Source organism: Hirsutella rhossiliensis, assembly GCF_020360975.1.
Source record: "Hirsutella rhossiliensis strain HR02 chromosome Unknown scaffold00022, whole genome shotgun sequence".
NCBI lineage: Eukaryota > Fungi > Ascomycota > Sordariomycetes > Hypocreales > Ophiocordycipitaceae > Hirsutella > Hirsutella rhossiliensis.
In genome coordinates this window covers 596,312-613,611 of record NW_025408688.1, presented here as the reverse complement: position 1 = coordinate 613,611, position 17,300 = coordinate 596,312, and the positions used below count along the sequence as shown (strand labels likewise).

Genomic DNA, 17,300 nt, shown 5'->3' with positions numbered 1-17,300 from the left:
GGGAAGCGTTCAAGCCACGAATGAATAGTCGGACTGTATTAGTCAACGCGCGGGTAAACCGAGGCTATCGAATACGCGCCCTTGTCGACTGTGGATGTGACTGCTATGCCGTGATCGACGAAGCCCTTGTTCGGAAGCTGCGGATACCCTTCGTCGACTCGAAACCACGAGAAATTGGGGATTCTCAGAGTCAGCGAAGAGTGTCATATCCCCAGGGTCGTGGCTGTTGTGGTCGAGACAGCTGGATTTGACGAACGTGTCTTTGCATACGTGATCCCAAGCCTGGGCCAGGACATGTTCCTCGGCCGGCCTTGGATGGAGAGAAATCACGTCGTGTACGATGCTGCCAAGCAGCGAATGTACCATGGGAGGGCAGGTGTGACGATACGCCTCATTGGGCAGGAAGAGCCCGCCAAGATACGCGCGATTCGAAGCGCAAGACTCGTGTCGGCAGCCGTATTCACGGCGGAGTGTCGACGCTCAAAGAGACGCAAGAAGTGCAACGCGATCTCGATTCATGCAATCAGTTTGTCGGATATAGAGAGGGCGCTTCAGCCGAAGCCGCCAGTCGATCCGAGCGAGAAGGTCCCGGCAGAAGTGCTGAAAGAATTCCGCGACCTATTCTCACCAGAAGAGGCAATGAAGCTGCCGCCACATCGACCGGGTGTGGATCATGAAGTCAACCTGCAGCCTGACAAGAACGGCAACGAGCCACCCCTTCCGTGGGGCCCACTACAACATGTCACGAGAAGAGCTGTTGGTCTTGCGAAAGACCCTGAAAGACCTGCTGGACAGAGGATTCATCCGAGCGAGTAGCTCAGCGGCTGCCGCGCCGGTGCTGTTCGTGCGGAAGCCGAATGGAGGGCTGCGATTTTGTTGCGACTACCGAGCGCTGAATGCAATCACCAAGCGCGACCGATACCCACTGCCCTCATCGCGGAGACCCTGCAGAATCTGGCCAAGGCTAAGTGGTTCACCAAGTTGGACGTGGTGGCCGCTTTCCATAAGATCCGCATGGCTCCGGGACATGAGGAAAGACTGCATTTCGCACGAGGTTTGGGCTCTACGAGTGGCTCGTGTGCCCTTTCGGCCTGAGCGGCGCCCCGGCATCCTTCCAACGATACATGAACAGTGTATTGCGCGAATGGCTGGACGACTTTGTCACAGCGTACCTGGATGATGTACTGATCTACTCGAGCGGTTCGAAGGCGGATCATGAGGCTAAGGTGCGACGAGTTCTCCAAGCACTCGCCGACGCTGGGCTGCACCTAGACCCAGCGAAGTGCGAGTTTTCGGTACAAGAGGTCAAATACCTTGGGTTCATCGTCAACGCAGGAAAGGAATCGCCTGCGACCCCGAAAAGCAGCGCGCCATCCGCGAATGGGAGGCCCCGACCACGGTGAAGGGTGTCAGAAGCTTTCTGGGCTTCGCCAACTATTACCGGATCTTCATCCCCGACTATGCCAAGATCACGCAGTCTCTGGATGCCCTGCTTAAGAAAGGAACTGCCTTTCATTGGGGACGAGCGGAGAACGAGGCGTTTCAGGAGCTGAAGCGACGATTTTGCGAGTCACCGGTGCTCAAGCAGTGGGACCCGAGCCTCCCGACCTTTTTGGAGACGGATTGCTCAGGCTACGCATTGGGAGGCGTCCTGTCGCAGGAAGGCCCAGACGGACGTCGACACTCATGCGCCTTCTTCTCGAAGCGACTTTCGCCAGCGGAGTACAACTATCCCATTCACGACAAGGAGATGCTTGCCATCATGAGATGTCTCGACAACTGGAACGCCGAACTTAGGAGCTGCGGCCCATTTACAATCCTTACCGATCACCGCAACCTGGAGTATTTCATGACACGCCAGAAGCTCACGGAACGGCAGAGCCGTTGGGCAGCCGAATTGTCCCAGTTCGACTTCAAGCTCGAGTATCGACCGGGAAGCGAGGCTGTCGTGCCTGATGCGTTGTCCCGCCGTGAACAAGACAAGCCACAGGGCATTGACGACGAGCGGGAACAAGGAAGAATGATACAGTTGATACCGGATAGTGCCATTCCATCATCGACAAGAGCATGTATCAACGCGATGAGTTCTGACTGTTCAGAGGCATCCACCCTGCCGAAGATGAAGGTCTTCGAGGTAGCGGACCTGCAGCAACTCTGGGACGAAACGGTGGCGAAGGACTCGATATTCCGGGCAGCCTATAAGGCAGTCCGCGATCGCGAGCGTGCCTTCCCGCCCTCGCTGGGCCTGAAGATCCAGATTTCAGAATGTGCGATCGACGCAGGCAAAAGGCTGACATTCAGAGACCGTATTTGGGTGCCGGGTGGATCCGGAGAGGAGGGTAACCAGGAGGAAGCTGAGAAAGACCAGTTGAGAACCCGCATTGTGCAGCAGTCGCATGACTCTGTTGCGACCGGTCATCCCGGCAGGGAAGGTACGCTGGCTATTGTGGCTCGGCGATTCTACTGGCCTGGGCAGTCCCAGCTGGTTCGCCGGTACGTAGCCAATTGCGACACCTGCGGCAGAGCACATCTGGCGCCAGTCGAAAGGGATTTCTCAAGCCTCTGCCGATTCCAGATCGACCCCGAAGCCATTTGTCCATGGACTTCATCACAGATCTGCCGCCTACTGGACCGAGCAAGGCAAGGTACCTGTGGGTGATTGTGGACAGACTGACAAAGGCTGTGACCCTCGAGGTGATGGACAACATGGAAGCTGAGCCGTGTGCAAACCGTTTTCTCCAGTGTCATTACCGATTTCACGGAATGCCACGGTCCATCGTCAGCGACCGCGGGAGCAACTGGCTAAGTAGGTTCTGGAAGAGGTTCTGCCGTCTTGCAGGTGTCACGCAGAAATTGAGCACGGCCTATCATCCTCAGACGGACGGAGGGCCAGAGAGAATGAACCAGGAGATCGAGGCCTACCTGAGAGCCTACGTGTCGTACGTGCAGGATGACTGGGGAGAACTGCTCCCTGCCGCGCAGCTGGCACTCAACAATCGTGAATCCGCAGCGACCAAGATCAGCCCCTTTTCGCTGAGCATGGTTACCACGTCGATCCCATCAGCGTCGAGGAATCGGAAGAGCCACCGAGGCATAGAGAGGAAAGCAGAGCTGATAGCCTACTCAGTCGCCTGCAGGAGGTCAATGAGTACATGCAAGCAGTAATGGCCTCCTCACAGCAACAACAAGAAGAGGCTGCCAACGCAAAGCGACAGCCTGCGGAGCGATTTGAAGTTGGTGACAAGGTGTGGCTCTCGATGGCAAACTACAGATCGCCACGACCGTGCAAGAAGCTCGACTGGCTGCATCACAAGTACACAGTCACGAAGGTAATTAGTTCGCACGTTGTTGAGCTCGATGTTCGTGGCTCAATTTACCCGCGATTTCATGTTGACCTTTGCGGCGGGCGCATCAAGATCCGGCTCCTGCCAAAAGGTAGATGACGCACAGCCACCACCGGTACAAGATGAGTCCGGCACGGATCTGTGGGATGTCGACGAGATTCTCTGCGCGAGATGGAAGAAGCGCGGACGAGGGGAATTCAGGCAAGCACTAGTGCGATGGACGGGCTACGCAGAGCCGACTTGGGAGCCAGTTGAGTGGTTGCAAGGAACAATTGCGATGAAGGCATTCGAGGACAAGTACGGGCCAATCAAGACCAATGATGGCCCTAGGGAGAGGTACGAGACGCTGGCAGGAACGCAAGAACCCCGCAGACGCCGACCTGGTCGGAGGGGACAAGGGGTAATGTCACGGGCTGTGCCCGGCTGGTGGACCCGGTTGTACCGGGTCCGGTGGGTCGTGCCCGGTGGCAACACCGGCCGCTCCGCGGACCCAGAAGCTGCGAGAACATTCCGAGAAGGGCAATATAAGCTCGCACTCGAAGCTACGCCTCGAGTTCAGCTTCTTTTCCTCCTTAGCTCTAGATAGACAACACCTAGGCACCTGCTTGTTGAATAAACTCCGGGCCAGCCTTTCACACCGGGCTCATAACTGTCAGACATTTGGCTCCACACGGGTCAGAGATGGCATCAGGCAATTGATGAGAATTATCTAAAGAACAAGAAGTGAACGAACGAACGCACGGAGTTGTGCAGCTCTTTATACGCAAATGAAAGGTCCGTCGCGTGATTACGCAGTAGTGGTTGCCTAGCAGGCAACAGCGGCGTTGCGAGTAACATCGCCACTTCATGAATAATCATCCTAGGCAGGCTTGATATGCGACAGGGACGCTACCTTGGACTATGACGGCAATGATATCGACATATCTAAACACGCACTTTCGATGGTGGGGAAGGGACGACGCTCCGATTAATGTCGTCTCTTGGACAAGCTCTTGGCTTTTTGCACTTCAGTACATCTTTTATCTACACAGGAGCACCAAAGATTCGTCCAGCTTTGACGACATTATGGTTTGCGTCATAGACACGACCAAGTTTCCAAGAGGATGTTTTGTCAGAGACATGGACCTTATTGACGCATATGGACAATATGATCCCAGTCACCGAGGTCTCCAAGACCTCGGCCGTCTCCGTTCTCGATTGTACTACTTCGGCGAGTACGTATCACAAGGGGCGTTGAAAGTGGAAGGGAAATGCGCAATTGTATCAGCCAGATCAATCTTGGATAGCGGCCTTTACACCGTGCAACCCGAATTCCGAGCATACGAAGGGTCGCCGGCCGCACCCACTCCTCCATGGGCCAATGAGGTGATACGCCTGAGGAACACTTTCAGAAACGCACGCCCCGAACAGCTTCTTGCATCACCCTCAGAAATCGATGCAGCTGTTGCCATCGGAGACCTATTTGGATCTGATTTCAGAGTATCAGTAACTGCGGGGGTACTTGGAATCCTCCCGCGCCGGGATGGAGATGTACTCATACGCCAAGCATTTCGAGCAGAAAAGTTTACTAGAACAAAAATTGCGCGAGAACGAGGAGAGGAACGCGATGCTCCAGCAACAGATTGTCACATATCACCGATATATACAGGAACAAGATAACGGACTGGCCCAGGTCATTGCAACCATATGCTCGGCTTTTGAGAATTATCGAGAGGCAGTAGTGAAAGCGACTCGTGACGCTGCTTCCGGGGAGGATCAGCTTAAGGCCCTTAGTGTGAGAATGGATGACGAGACTGACGAAATGCACGGTGCGTGTTTAACTTAAAGAAGCTTTATTTTAAATATAAGGTCACCGAGATAAATACCGACTTGAAATTTATTGGTTATAAAGGAGCCCATTCACGCTACGTCGTTGTCATTCCTTTCAAACACACATCATTTTGCTTAAGCCTTGAAAAATGACGTTCATCAAGCTATCAGCAGCGCTCGCTTGTGCTTACGCTGCCACAAAATTGTAAGTTGTAATACTACCTTTACTTAACAACGCCGTAAGGCGACTGCTAACATTAACCTCTTTAACTAGTTTATCTCTTAGGAAATACTAATCGTTATAAGAAGGAAATAAAGGCAGATGTAAGTTTAAGATGTAACTAATAAGATATAAGCCGAAAGTAGAGATAGGCATATAAGGATCCCTAGCTAATAACAGTTAAGGGCCGAAGAAGGGTAAAGGCAGGCACGAATTAAAGGGGGCGATTTATAGCTAGCAAATTTCTAGGTGGGTCCTTGCAAGGCAAGAAGTCCTTTCATTCCTCGAGGCACAGTAACTGTCAGACGCCAAAATGAACATACGGGACCCACGGAGGAGCCTTTAATACCCCGTCGTCGTCCATGGTTATGTCTCGCTTCCTGAGAGCCTCTGCAGCACTCTGCTCACGCCGCCATCTCTCGCGCAGGGCCCGAGTGGCATGGTGCAGGCCCAGGCTCACAGCCCCGTCGTTGATTCCGTTGACGCCCAGGGACTCGTATATCATGGTGGCCATGTCGACGCAGACCTGGTCGTCGACGTCCCAGAGGGTGCCGACGACGTGTCGGAAGCCAGCCAGCTGGAACATGCCCGCCAGATGAACGCTCTCGTCGGCCGAATCATGCTCGCTGTTTTTTCCCGTGCCGCAAGCCGAGAGGTAGGCGAGGAATGGCAGGCTTGAGCTGAAATCTGTCTCGATGAGTCGTTCCACCGTCAAGGGGCGGGTTTTCCAATCCTGCAGACACAAGCGACTCTGGAGTGGATCCTTTGCAGCCCAGCCATGGCCGGCAAAGTGAAAGATGCCGCAGGTCTGCAGTGCCGAGGATACCTCATCTCGAAGTGGCTCTGGCGAGAGGACGGATAGGCTTAGAGGGGGTGCAGTACATACTTGCCGCACGGCGTTGATCTCGTCGTCGGTGTGGATCAGAGGGCCCATATCAGGCGTCTCCTGCATTGAGACGGCAACGACATAGCCTTTCATGTTAGCGGCGGGCAGCCAGGTTTGCTGACGGTACAGGCTGTTAATTATGGAAAATAAAGAAGTGCTGTAAGACGACACGACCCTGTCGAGAGCGGTCCTGTTCCCGGCCTCTAGATGATAGCCGGCCGCATGCAGAGGGAACATGGTCAAGGGACCGGTAGGAATCCACCAGACGTGCGGCCAAGGTCCGGCTAACGGGGTACCGGTATAGCCCAAGGCGTCGAGGACTGGTTCGACAATGTCGTCCCAGAGCCATTCTAGCGTTGTCATGGACTGAATGTCGTTGATCCGAGCCCAGATGGATCCAAGACTTAGGTTAAGTAACGGCAGATCTTTTACAGCAGATGGTTGGATTATGAGGGCATCGCATCTGTGGACGCTCACGTTGAGCATCACAACGGGTCCCCGAGCAGCCACTTGGTATACGCCATCGATCTTCATGCCCTGAAAGAGGACATCAGTATCATCCTTTTTGCGAATCTCATCGAGGAGTTGGGTCAGGTAGCGGATATCAAGGTGTCGCTGGTCCATCAGAGACGATACGGAATGAGCATCGACTTGATCATGTTGCGAAACGGGCTCGGCGAGGCGGCGCGAGACGGACTCCCATTTGGCGGCGAGTTCCGGATGCTTGTCCCGCAACGATGTGATATCACCCCTCATGTTACGAATAAAACTGGCGATTCTCCCACGACCTTGCTCGAGGAAGCCAACGGCTAACAAGGGACCTCTTCCAAAGTGCAGAGCGATGGCGGTAGCGTCAGCAGCGATTCCCGAGGTCTGTGAAGCCCAATACTTCTTGTCGGACGTTGAGGTCAAAATGAAGTTTGTCGAGACGAGATCTATGGCCGTTGCTGCGTCTCTGAGCGACTGGGGACCGCGTTCGAGGGCATCCGGCCTGGAGAGGAGCTCACGGGCAGCTCTGACACGATCATGGATTCCGCCGGAGCATCGGAGAGCCAGATGGAAGCACTCGGTCGATCGGTCGCGGTCCTTGATGGCATGAGTCAGACGGAAGCGTTTGTCGAAATGCTGTCCGAGATGGCGGTAAGCCTCCGGTTGCTCACCACCATCGTCGGGGATGGCTGCGATGACTTCCATGGTTAGGCTTATTGCTTCTTCGAGGGCTTCGACCGCCTTGGTCCGCTCGTAGTAGGTGGCCAGAAGCTGCTCCAGATAGATCACGGCTGTCCATCGGAGGTGGCTGTCCGGGTCAGCTATCGCCACGGCCCTCCTGCCAAGGGCGACGGCTTCTTCCAGGTCTTGTACTGCTCCCAGGCGGCAATATCGAAGACGAAGGACTTCTCCCAGACTGCGCAATATCGTCGTTTCCTCCCCCTCGTCCCGAAGAGCCTCGACGACGCATTGTCTCAGAATATTAATGGCTTCTTCCAGGTCCATCAGCATATCAGTGAGCTCATAAAGACCGGTCAGAAGGTTTCCTTCCATGCCCAACATTCTCCATCGGAACGAGTACAGGGGGTGACCGGCTGGAGTAGCGTCGATGGCCTGTCTGACTAGCTTGATGGCCTGCTGAAGGTCCTCCATCGCACTAGTTTCGCCATAACGCGTCGCCAAGGTGCCTGCTAAGACGTATAACCATGCCGGTCGATGCTGATGATGGAGTGGCATCGCGTTTATAGCCAGTCTAACCTTATAGATGAGTTCCTCTTTCCCGGCAACTGTTCCTGCCGAGACAGCCTCTGCCAGTTGGTTAACCGACAATTCTGCATTTTCGAACGTAGCTCGTCCGAGGTCCCGTCTAGTAGCAGAATGTCTGCTGCTTCGTCGCAGCATTATCTCATCGCAACAGTCGGACTTTTGCCAGTCACTGTGATGCTTGATCTGGACCTCCATCATGACCACCGAGTTCTTCCAGCCTTTGTATCGCGCCAGGGGAAAGATTCCTATCTCTTGAGCCGGAGGGCACGCCAGGGACTCCAGGAATCCATCCAGCAGGCTTTCATCGTCGACGTCTTCTCCCGCTCCAGGGGCTCCTATTCTCCACTCGTTGGTGTGGCACGCAAGCGAGTCCGAGGCCCGTACGTTGGTCTGGAAGTCGAATAGATGCTCGTCGAGGACTTTGCCGTCTTCAGACACTACACCCAAGGCGAACCAGGTCCAAGAATTCTCATAGGGGTCGCCGACATTGTTTGGTCCACTGCACCATCCTACAAGATGCAGTCAGTGAGTGGTCTTTCCTCGGGGTGCTTTCGGACTCGCCCTGATCATGAGACCATATCTTGATCACCAAGTGCTCGAAATCGCCGGGCGTCGTCTGAAAGGTCATGTAGGGGCGGCGTGGAGTGTCCTCGTCGAACTCTTCGGGCGATATTTTCCAGAAGACGCCGGGCTCGTCAAGTTCGGCGTCTGTGATGGGCTCGTTGAGCTCGGTCTTTGCCATGAGCTCGGCCAGCGATGAGGCATCAAAGATTGCATCCATATCTCTGTTGTAATGCTAGACAGTGGTTTGTTTCTAATCAAGATCTTGCGTGTGTGTGTGTGCTTAAGATCTCATACGTAGGAAAATAATATACTACTCCTCTTCTGCTACATTCTCTTCCATCGAGGGGAGGGGAGGGGGCGCAGTCGGGGGCTAAGTTGCTGCCTAGTGCTTACGGTAGCTTAGGGGCTGAGAGGCTGAGATGCCCCGCACAGGAGACCGGCCCCTTGCAGGGTCCGCCAATGCCTTGAGGAACGGGACTGAATTTGGTTCCACACTGGCAGGTCTGCTGAGACGATGAGGCTTGCTCCCGGTAGTGTGGCTGCTTGGACGCCATTTTACCCCGCCACAACAAGGTGGGTTGAGGGCGGGCGGGGTAAGAACGCGGAGGTAACTTGTAAGGGGCCATCATCTCGAAGGGCAAAGGAGTCTGAACTGTTCGCGAATCATGCAGTAAAGTGTAACAGTTTGTTAAGAATCGACTCAATGCCTCCGATTGATTACTCAAAGTGGGACAACATCGACACCGATTCGGAGCCAGAGGCATCGCCCCAGCAAGCGCCAGCAGCAAAACCCACCCCGCCGCCCACGCATGCCTCCCCGCCGATGGGTACATCAGGTTTGAGGGAAACGCACAGCAAGTCGGGGCATGTCGAAGCTGTCATTGTCCGATGTGAGGCCGAGAAACGCAAGTTTCCCCTTTGGTCTGCCACTACAATCCCTGCGAATCATGTCGTGTTTTCGCAGTCGGTGCCCTCCGTCCCAGGGCTCATCGAGGTCCCGCTGGTCCTGGATCGGACGGGGACTCAGTCCGTCAACGAGGCAGACCTCGACAACCAGATTGCTACGTACCTCAATATTGATGCCAACTCCGGGTTTGCACCTCCAGACTGGCAGTCACAAGTTGGCACCGTCGTGGTCGCGCGCAAGGACAGGAAGCCATTTTATCCGCAGCATCTCGAAGGAGTGTGGATGTTCTGCGACCATATCCTGGACCTGTTCGGGGAAGGAAACGGGCCGCCGAGGTGGCTTTACAGCCGCCAGGCGTTCGAGGAATGGTGGGTAAATTATTGTGAGGAGCAAAAGCGCTTACGTCCTGGGAAGGGAGGGGAGCGAGATCCGGACGACTGGCGTGCGGTCCGGTCACCTTATGAAGTGTAGGACGTCTACGTGCCGCGTTACGACGTGCGAAAGGTCAAACTATAAGGATGGTTAGTATACTAGCACTACTTTTCGAAACCTTGGTCCTTGTATAACCGTCTCGTTTCCGCGGCCAAGTTCTTGAGTCTCTGCATTCCATCAAGAATGGCCTGATCGAGCCCATTGCCAATGAAGTCATGGTGTCTCACGGGATTAAGAAGCTTGATGCCCCGAAGCGAGGTGCACCTGGATAGTTGCACATAGAGGCTCGTAAAATCGCACTTGGAGGGTTCACCATTGGTCACACGATTTCCACGCAGCTCCAACAGTACTTCGACGAATGTTTTACCCTGGGCTTTGTAATCAGTGAGAACGAACGCTGGTACAGCGGGCAGTCCACGTCGCGTGCATCTTGCGGATAAGAACTTGAAGTGAGAGTTAGTCGAATCAAGTGTATGCGACATGGGCCGGATAAGTACTGTCCCCACCGGGAGGGACGGTATCGCCAAGGTCTTCGTCTCCTCGGACTGCAGAAGAATGCCGAGCGGTGGCCCGAAGTGGATGGTCACGTCATCTGCCAAGCAGTATCCCGGGTGATTGGGATCGATTATCACGTCCACGGCAGTAAAGTCAGCCCCATTCACCACCTTCAGGCCAGTGTAGATGTTCTTGTTCACAACCACGGGCATGCCCTGGGCGTAGAAGAAGACGCCGGGGACTTTGCAGGCAGAGTCGTCGCCTTGTCCGATGGTTCGCGCTATGAGGTTTGGAGACAGCGTGCCGTTGCGCCAGGTGTGAGTCGAGACAAAGATACGGATGTGCCGCTTGTTGAAGCGCGCCCAGCCCACAACAGCTTCCATGTTGAGGGCCCACCGGGTGCGGTTCAGCGGCGTTATAGCACGCAAACCATCGTGAAAGGTGATTTGCGAGCGTCCTACAATGTTGGCATTGAGCAAGCTCAGATCTTCATGGGTCTGGCGCCCGTTACGAACTCGATCCAGGAGTGCACGGAGCTGGGGATCGTTGCGTGCGCGGACTTGGTCTTCGAGGAGCACCACGGTTTTGAACAGATGCCACAATCTGCAGCCGCTGTGGTGAGATATGGTCGCTTGTCGCGGGGTCTCTGTTCGGTCCGGCGGTCTGATGATCAGTAGGCTTGTCCCGCACGGGGCGAACTGGTAGAAGTCTCCCATCAGTAGAACGACGGGCATGCCGCCAAACGGTTCGTCCGGACAGTCACGGAGTGCCTGCAGGTAATGACTGACGTTGTGCAGAGTGGCTCCTCCCAGCATACTGACCTCGTCAATCACGAGTACCAGCTTCTGTTTCCAGATCCACTTCTTCGCCTCCGAGAAGGGGGGAGGCGGTTTGTTTGGATCGCGATGGGAATCTAACCCACAGGCCGAGTGGATCGTCGTGCCGCCAATCTGGGCCGCCGAACTGCCCGACGTGCCGGTTATCTGCAGAAGATGCGGCTGGTTCCTCGCCGCGAACACGTCCTTCAGGGCATCGATAATCATCGACTTTCCGTGCCACCCGGCCCGCCGGTGTATTGAAGATGCTGACCCGCTGAGTCCGGATTAGCAGTATACTTGTCCAGAAACAGGCAAACGAGTTGAAGGGCCATGGTCTGTAGATAGTTCAGTGTAAAGCTGGCCGCGGCGGTGTGTCCCATCTCCGCGAAGCTAGTTGCCGGACTGACGTCGACAAGCATCCGAGGGCCTCGTTCATTGAGGTCGCTGCCCGGGAGCGCAGCAGGGGACTCCGTATCGCCGTAGCGAGCTAGCGTATCGTCGATGTCGGCGCCATCCGCGGAAAGCATGGTCCCCTGGGAACCACCCTCAATGTCGTCTAGCATCCGAAGATGCAATAGTTGTTGGGCCTTGGCCGCTGCCTGGACATCGTCTCGAGATATGGGGAGTTGACACAAGGCGTCACCTTGATCATGGGGCATATTCCGGTACAGATCCTCTTGACGTTGGACAAAAGGTTGCTCTTCTCCAGCCGGGTTCTCTTCGCACAGATCGTGTATTAAACCTCCAAGGACGGCTGAGTCTTTTGTGGCGTCCGTGTCCTGCACGGCATTTCGCAAAATCTGGAGTAGAGCTCTGTAGGCCTGACGATGAGCCATCGCTGGAGGCTCTTCTTCGTATCGGCCATCGTCAAGCGGGTACTCAACGTCAATTGTGTCGTCGCCCTCCGACCGACTGGCCCAGAGCTTCGCGTCCTTACGCGCGTCTTCGGCAGACTTTCTCAAAAGACAAATGTTAGAGACGTAGAAACGGAGGCGGGGACAAAGGCCCGCTCGATGCGTCGTCCATATGTCGGTTATATCACCTAGGCTCTCAGAAGTGAAGTTTTCCCAAGGGACGAATAACGCCAAATGTAGGACAGAGTTTCTACACAGAGTGTCAGACGGAGCCAAAACGGTGCCGGGGGTTAGAGCGTACCGCTTAATATAGACTGGGTGATCGTCCTCGTGGTCGTCGCTGATGTATCCTTGGAAGATCGGGACGGCGTACTGGTCGGGCCGTCGAAGCTTTGCATCCAGCCTTCACAGTCTGAATCCTGGCCATCGAGAAAATGTGAGAGTCATCTTCACTCCGACCATTTCGACGCACCAAGTGAATCATTGACATGTAGTCATACAGGCATAAGTCTTGTAGAACATGACCGCGGTAGGCGTACGCCTCCAGGCATAATAGGGTTCGCCCTCCTTGCCTCAGAGGGATTGTCTCTGGGGGCTGTTCGGCGTCCGTGAGCTCGCCGGCCTGATGGCGGAGATGCGCCCATAGCCGAAAGATTGTCCAGTATAGGGCCGTCAAGTTCAAGAAGGACCAATGCGGCACGTTGGTAAAGTCGGTGTCATATCCAAGGAGGTGGTAACAAACCTCGACAGCCGAGAGTTGTCGCTCGGAGAAGATGCGATTTGCCGTTCTCATCAGGAATTGACGGCTTTCGTTCAATACCGCCTGCTGCCTGCCGTCGGGCAGGGCGGGACCTGGCGCGCGAGACGTCGGACGACCGGCCTCGCGAAGTTGGCGGGCAACCTCGGTGGCGAGAGCAATGCGCTTCCACATCGGCGTATCCAGTTTGGTGGCGTAGTTCGTGATGTAGTACACCATGGCCAGGCCCTTGGTCTTGGTCAAGATCATCGAGACGTCGTGATTGTGGCGAAGGCCGACCGCCAACGACTTGTTGTACCGGTTGACGAGTGGATGGTTGCGCTGAATCTGAAGCAAGCCATCCTCTGTGAACCCTGTCTCCTCGACGATTTTCCACGGTGCCTTGAAGCGGCAGGCTGTCCGTCTCTGTTGATCTGCCCCCCGGTCGATGACCCCCTTCAGAGAATACTTGAGGCAGGTGTATGTGTGGGAGTGCACTTGGCAACAGTATGCGATGAAATTGGATTCGTCTTCAAAGGCCGCAGTGAGAGCCGAGGTGCTAGTCATGACCTCCTCCACGGGATCGATGGGCTTCCTCTGCTGTCGCACGGCTTTTCCGGCATCTTCATCTAGACACTCATGAAAGACGGAGTCTGCGTATCGGATCACCTGGGCACGATATGATTCTTCCGCGGGATTGGCCATGTCGTCTATCAGGTTCGGTAACCGCATGTTGCCGTCCAGCCAGAGGAGTCCATGCAAGTGGAGGCTGCCTCGCTCGTTCGTTTCCACGGTGGCGTAGTAGTGGCTGATCTTCCCGAAGATCGATTCCCGGCCTGTATTCACATACTTTTCAAAGAATAGGGATATTTCTCGGTGGAAGAAGATGGCCGAGCTGACCGGATCCATGGTGCTCAGGGCGATCCTGTCGTATTTTCACGGAGATCGGCCAAAAGCTCCTTCGCAGACTCATAATCGTGGAGCCTATGAATGGCAAGCTTCATCTTTACCGGGTTATTGATGTCGTTGGGACTGATGGTAATCCAGATTGCAGGCATACCGGCGCGGATGTCCAGAGCTTGTATCTTCCTCCGCATAAGCAAACGGGATTCGTTCGAGAGCGGCTGTGCATGGCCAAAGATCGACAGCTCGCGAAGCAAGAGCGATATGTCGGGGTCCGACGTAGTCCTCGTCTCCCGCATCTCCGCCTCGGCCCTCTTCAGTCGGTCCTCGGTCAAGTTCGCATAGGCCTGCTCAAGTCTGTGGAAGGAATCTTTAGCGACACGGACCATGCTGATGCGGCGGTTGGAGGAGCGAAGGAGGTGTTGAATACTAAGAAACAAAAGACAGGATGGGTGGCGAATCGGCCACCATGCCGTTGCAATACGTATCTGGCCCAGTATTGAAGAGAGTGATTCGGACGACGGTCGGCAGCGTCGCTTTGTCGGCCATGACTCGAGTCGCCCTTCGATTTCGGGCCGCCCCTTCCCACGGGAAAAGCTTCGGAAATGTTCGAGGGAAGAAATCTTCGTGCAGGTTGTCTGCAAAATCCGCACCACGCTCTACTCGGACAAACGGCTGGTCTCCTGTAGTTCGGACCTGCATAACGCATGGCACAGAGGTACCCTGTTGGTCCGGATTGGCGTTGACGATGTCGGCCAGAAACGACAGTTTATCGGTCTCGGCGAAGGCAGCCGGACCATCGAGAGGAAACATGCCGGACGTAGACGTCTCGTAGACAGGATCAACTTCCTGGCCGATGGCGGCCGAGTCGGGGACAAGAGTCGCCGGCTCACCAGGGGAAGGTTGAGTCTGCTCAGTCGACAGAGCACAGTCCAAATCGCAAGATTCAGCGATGAAGATAGGATCGATGGAGTTTACGAGTTCATCGATGCTTGTAAAGCTGTTTTCCGCCAAGCCTCGATCAGTGTTCGGGACTATATGGTCCGTTTGTGTCCTCTCAACGGTCGACGGTTCCTCTCTTTGCATGCGGTCCATGATGACGGTCGGAACACTGAACCCATCGGCATACTGCCAGCCGTCCATCTCTGCTTGGTTGATTGAGATATTCTCGTAAAGCGGGTTGTTCCTCTGGAGCCATGCCAGGGCGGCTGCCACTCGAGATTTGCGCACCCGAAGCAGGTGTCCGACGTCTGCGGAGCCAGGCTTAGCCGAGCCGCTCCAAGAGACGTGGATATTCTCAATGGCTTGCAGCAAGGGATGGGGAAGAACGGTGGCAACAAGATCGTCCACCTTGTTCGGAAAGACGACAATATGTCCTTTCACGTGCTTGCGGTAGCTGATTCCCGAACGGGTCTTGTTGTCCACTGTGAACTTGGTGATATAGCCAAAAGGCGCATGTAGGGCAATGAGTCTCTCTTCGACGGGAGAGGTCATCAAGCTCGTCGGGGTACCGATGCTCACAACCGATGGCCATGTTGTTGACAGAGCAGGCCTTGGGCAGCCGTCCACTGTCGAAGCTGACGCGACACTCGCGGCACACGTCAGCTCCGGCGCCCTGGTGTGACGGAAGGCACGCACCACACTCTTGGATGGTCCTGGTCGCCCACATCATGGAGGGCGACAAGCGATCCCTCCACTGCATGGTGGCGAGTTCGCAAGGCGGTGTCTTCCTGTAGCAGAAGACGCAGTGGGACACCGGCAACGTCCGTTCCTCGGTAAACGCTTGGTAGAAAGATTTAGCAGCTTCTACCTGGAGGGCAACTGGAACTTCGTTGCACCAGGATCTTGTCGATGATGCCTGCTCTTTAGAGCGGAAACAGGCGTCATAGTGATGTAGCGTAGACTTGACGGAGTCTCGTTGGAGCTGAACGGTTTCTCGCGTAGGCCCGGGCCTCGTGGGAAGCGCCCGCCCGTGTGAGCGATGAAGGGCGAAGCGGTTGTTCCGCACTGGATCGACTCGGTGATGGAGAGGCCGGCGTCTGCGTGTGTCTTTTGGAGGAGCGCCTTGGCTGCGTGGGGGGTGGAGTGGGAGGTGTCTCCTCTTCTCTGAGTCGTTTCGGTGATGGAGCGGCCGGCGGCTGCGTGTGTCTTTTGAAGGAGCGCCTTAGCTGCGTGGGAGGTGGAGGGGGGGGTGATTGCCCCTCTCTAGGTCGTCTCGGTGATGCAGTCGCTGGCAGCTGCGTGTGACTTGTACGGGAGTGTTTTGGCTGCGTTGGGGGTGGAGAGGAGGGCGCTTGCTCTTCTCGGGGTCGTCTCGGGGATGGGTTGTTCGGCTGTTGCGTGTGTGCGGTATATTGGAATTGAGCTTTCACGGCGGCGGGTTCGTTCTTCGGCGCGCTGGCGGTCCATATCGTGCAAGACGCGGAGGATCTCGTCGTGGGGAACCCTAATAAGCGGTGAAGGTCGTTGACAGGAACGGCGCTGCTGGGATCTCTGCGATTCAAGATCACCCAAAGTGCGGCGAACTTCCTCGGGCGAGACCGTGACGGGGTGTTCTCGTGGCATGGTGCACGGTGATGGCTGTAAAAGGTGAGTTGGCCCCGGGGAGTGGGACCGGAGCAGGAGCGGGACGGGAACGGGACGGGAACGGGCAGCAGGAACAGGAAGTTGGTGGGGAAAGAAACAGGTGGCGGTGAAGAGTGGCTGGTGGGCACGGAGCGGCATGCGGTCCGTGCGTAAGGGGTAGAGGATGTGGAGGTGTGGCGAAGGGCGCGGAAGAAGGATCCTTTCGTCTCTTCGTTCCTCAAGGCAAAAAAGCAGGGCAAAGGGCATAATTATTTTGGGGTGCATGTGTGTTCCTTCTTCCTTTCTGTCATAGGCCCTTTATTTATCCCCTTGTCCTGCTTCTTCCTCCGTCTTCCATCTTCTTCCTTGCGGACTTACTAATCCATAGGCACCCATCTCTCCGCGTCAGCGTGCCACGTCCTCCCCGTTTCATCCTGTCTCGCCCCTACACCTTCAGCTAGCTATCAGGCTTCAGGACCGAGTCTTAGACCCTTCTTCTCGACACTAACGGTCGACCTATTAAGATGCATGCATAGCTTTTTTTCATGCAAAACGTTAACGCTTGCTAAGTTAAGGGCGAAGGTTAACAGCACAGCGAGCAACGCCTTGCAACGCTTTGTGTATAAAGCAAGCAGGGCAGAAAGGTTACTGCTGCAAGAGAATCTGCCGTTTAAATAGTAACAGTTTGTTATGCCTAGCTATTAGCTAGCCCTAGTTAGTTAGCTGCACCCGGCCTGTGCGCACACTTTATATAAGTGCGCTGTACACGTCTAGCCTAGTCTGTATGTATGTGTATTTCACCCGGAGGATTTCTCCTATAGGGCCTAGACGTAAAAGCTACTGACATTTCAATACATTAATGCGTAACACCTTAAGCCCCACGGGTCAGCATACGCTACACCAACCTCGCCGCTACTCGCTCCGTGACAGGCCTGCTTGAAGGCCAATTTCTCCAAGTGTTCAGCGTCCTACCTTCAGCAGCTGAAGCGCGGTCTGTCGAAATCCGAAGTCG

At 55.3% G+C, this 17,300-nt stretch overlaps 4 protein-coding genes across 4 annotated transcripts; 2 read left to right on the top strand and 2 right to left on the bottom strand.

Annotated features, from left to right (window-relative positions):
- Positions 1-639: 639 nt before the first annotated feature.
- Positions 640-3,165, top strand: HRG_11771 (reverse transcriptase (RNA-dependent DNA polymerase) domain-containing protein; the record flags this gene model as incomplete). The annotated part of the gene is made up of 7 exons (XM_044870241.1): positions 640-722; positions 796-844; positions 911-980; positions 1,033-1,288; positions 1,336-2,314; positions 2,393-2,493; positions 2,541-3,165. The coding sequence occupies 7 exons, from the start codon at positions 640-642 to the stop codon at positions 3,163-3,165; spliced, it is 2,163 nt and encodes a 720-aa protein (XP_044714736.1).
- Positions 3,166-5,674: 2,509 nt separating this feature from the next.
- HRG_11770 (CHAT domain-containing protein) lies at positions 5,675-8,756 on the bottom strand (the record flags this gene model as incomplete). Its single annotated transcript, XM_044870240.1, has 8 exons — positions 5,675-6,181; positions 6,260-6,345; positions 6,556-6,982; positions 7,067-7,194; positions 7,267-7,620; positions 7,906-8,040; positions 8,185-8,523; positions 8,576-8,756. 8 exons carry the CDS (start codon positions 8,754-8,756, stop codon positions 5,675-5,677), a joined length of 2,157 nt encoding a protein of 718 aa, XP_044714735.1.
- A 525-nt stretch (positions 8,757-9,281) lies between these two features.
- Positions 9,282-9,956, top strand: HRG_11769 (putative ectomycorrhiza-upregulated zf-mynd domain-containing protein; the record flags this gene model as incomplete). Its single annotated transcript, XM_044870239.1, has 1 exon — positions 9,282-9,956. The coding sequence occupies one exon, from the start codon at positions 9,282-9,284 to the stop codon at positions 9,954-9,956; it is 675 nt and encodes a 224-aa protein (XP_044714734.1).
- A 65-nt stretch (positions 9,957-10,021) lies between these two features.
- On the bottom strand, positions 10,022-15,425 carry HRG_11768 (PIF1-like helicase domain-containing protein; the record flags this gene model as incomplete). Its single annotated transcript, XM_044870238.1, has 8 exons — positions 10,022-10,285; positions 10,424-11,325; positions 11,502-12,334; positions 12,386-12,456; positions 12,557-13,745; positions 13,790-14,080; positions 14,169-15,147; positions 15,245-15,425. 8 exons carry the CDS (start codon positions 15,423-15,425, stop codon positions 10,022-10,024), a joined length of 4,710 nt encoding a protein of 1,569 aa, XP_044714733.1.
- Positions 15,426-17,300: the final 1,875 nt, after the last annotated feature.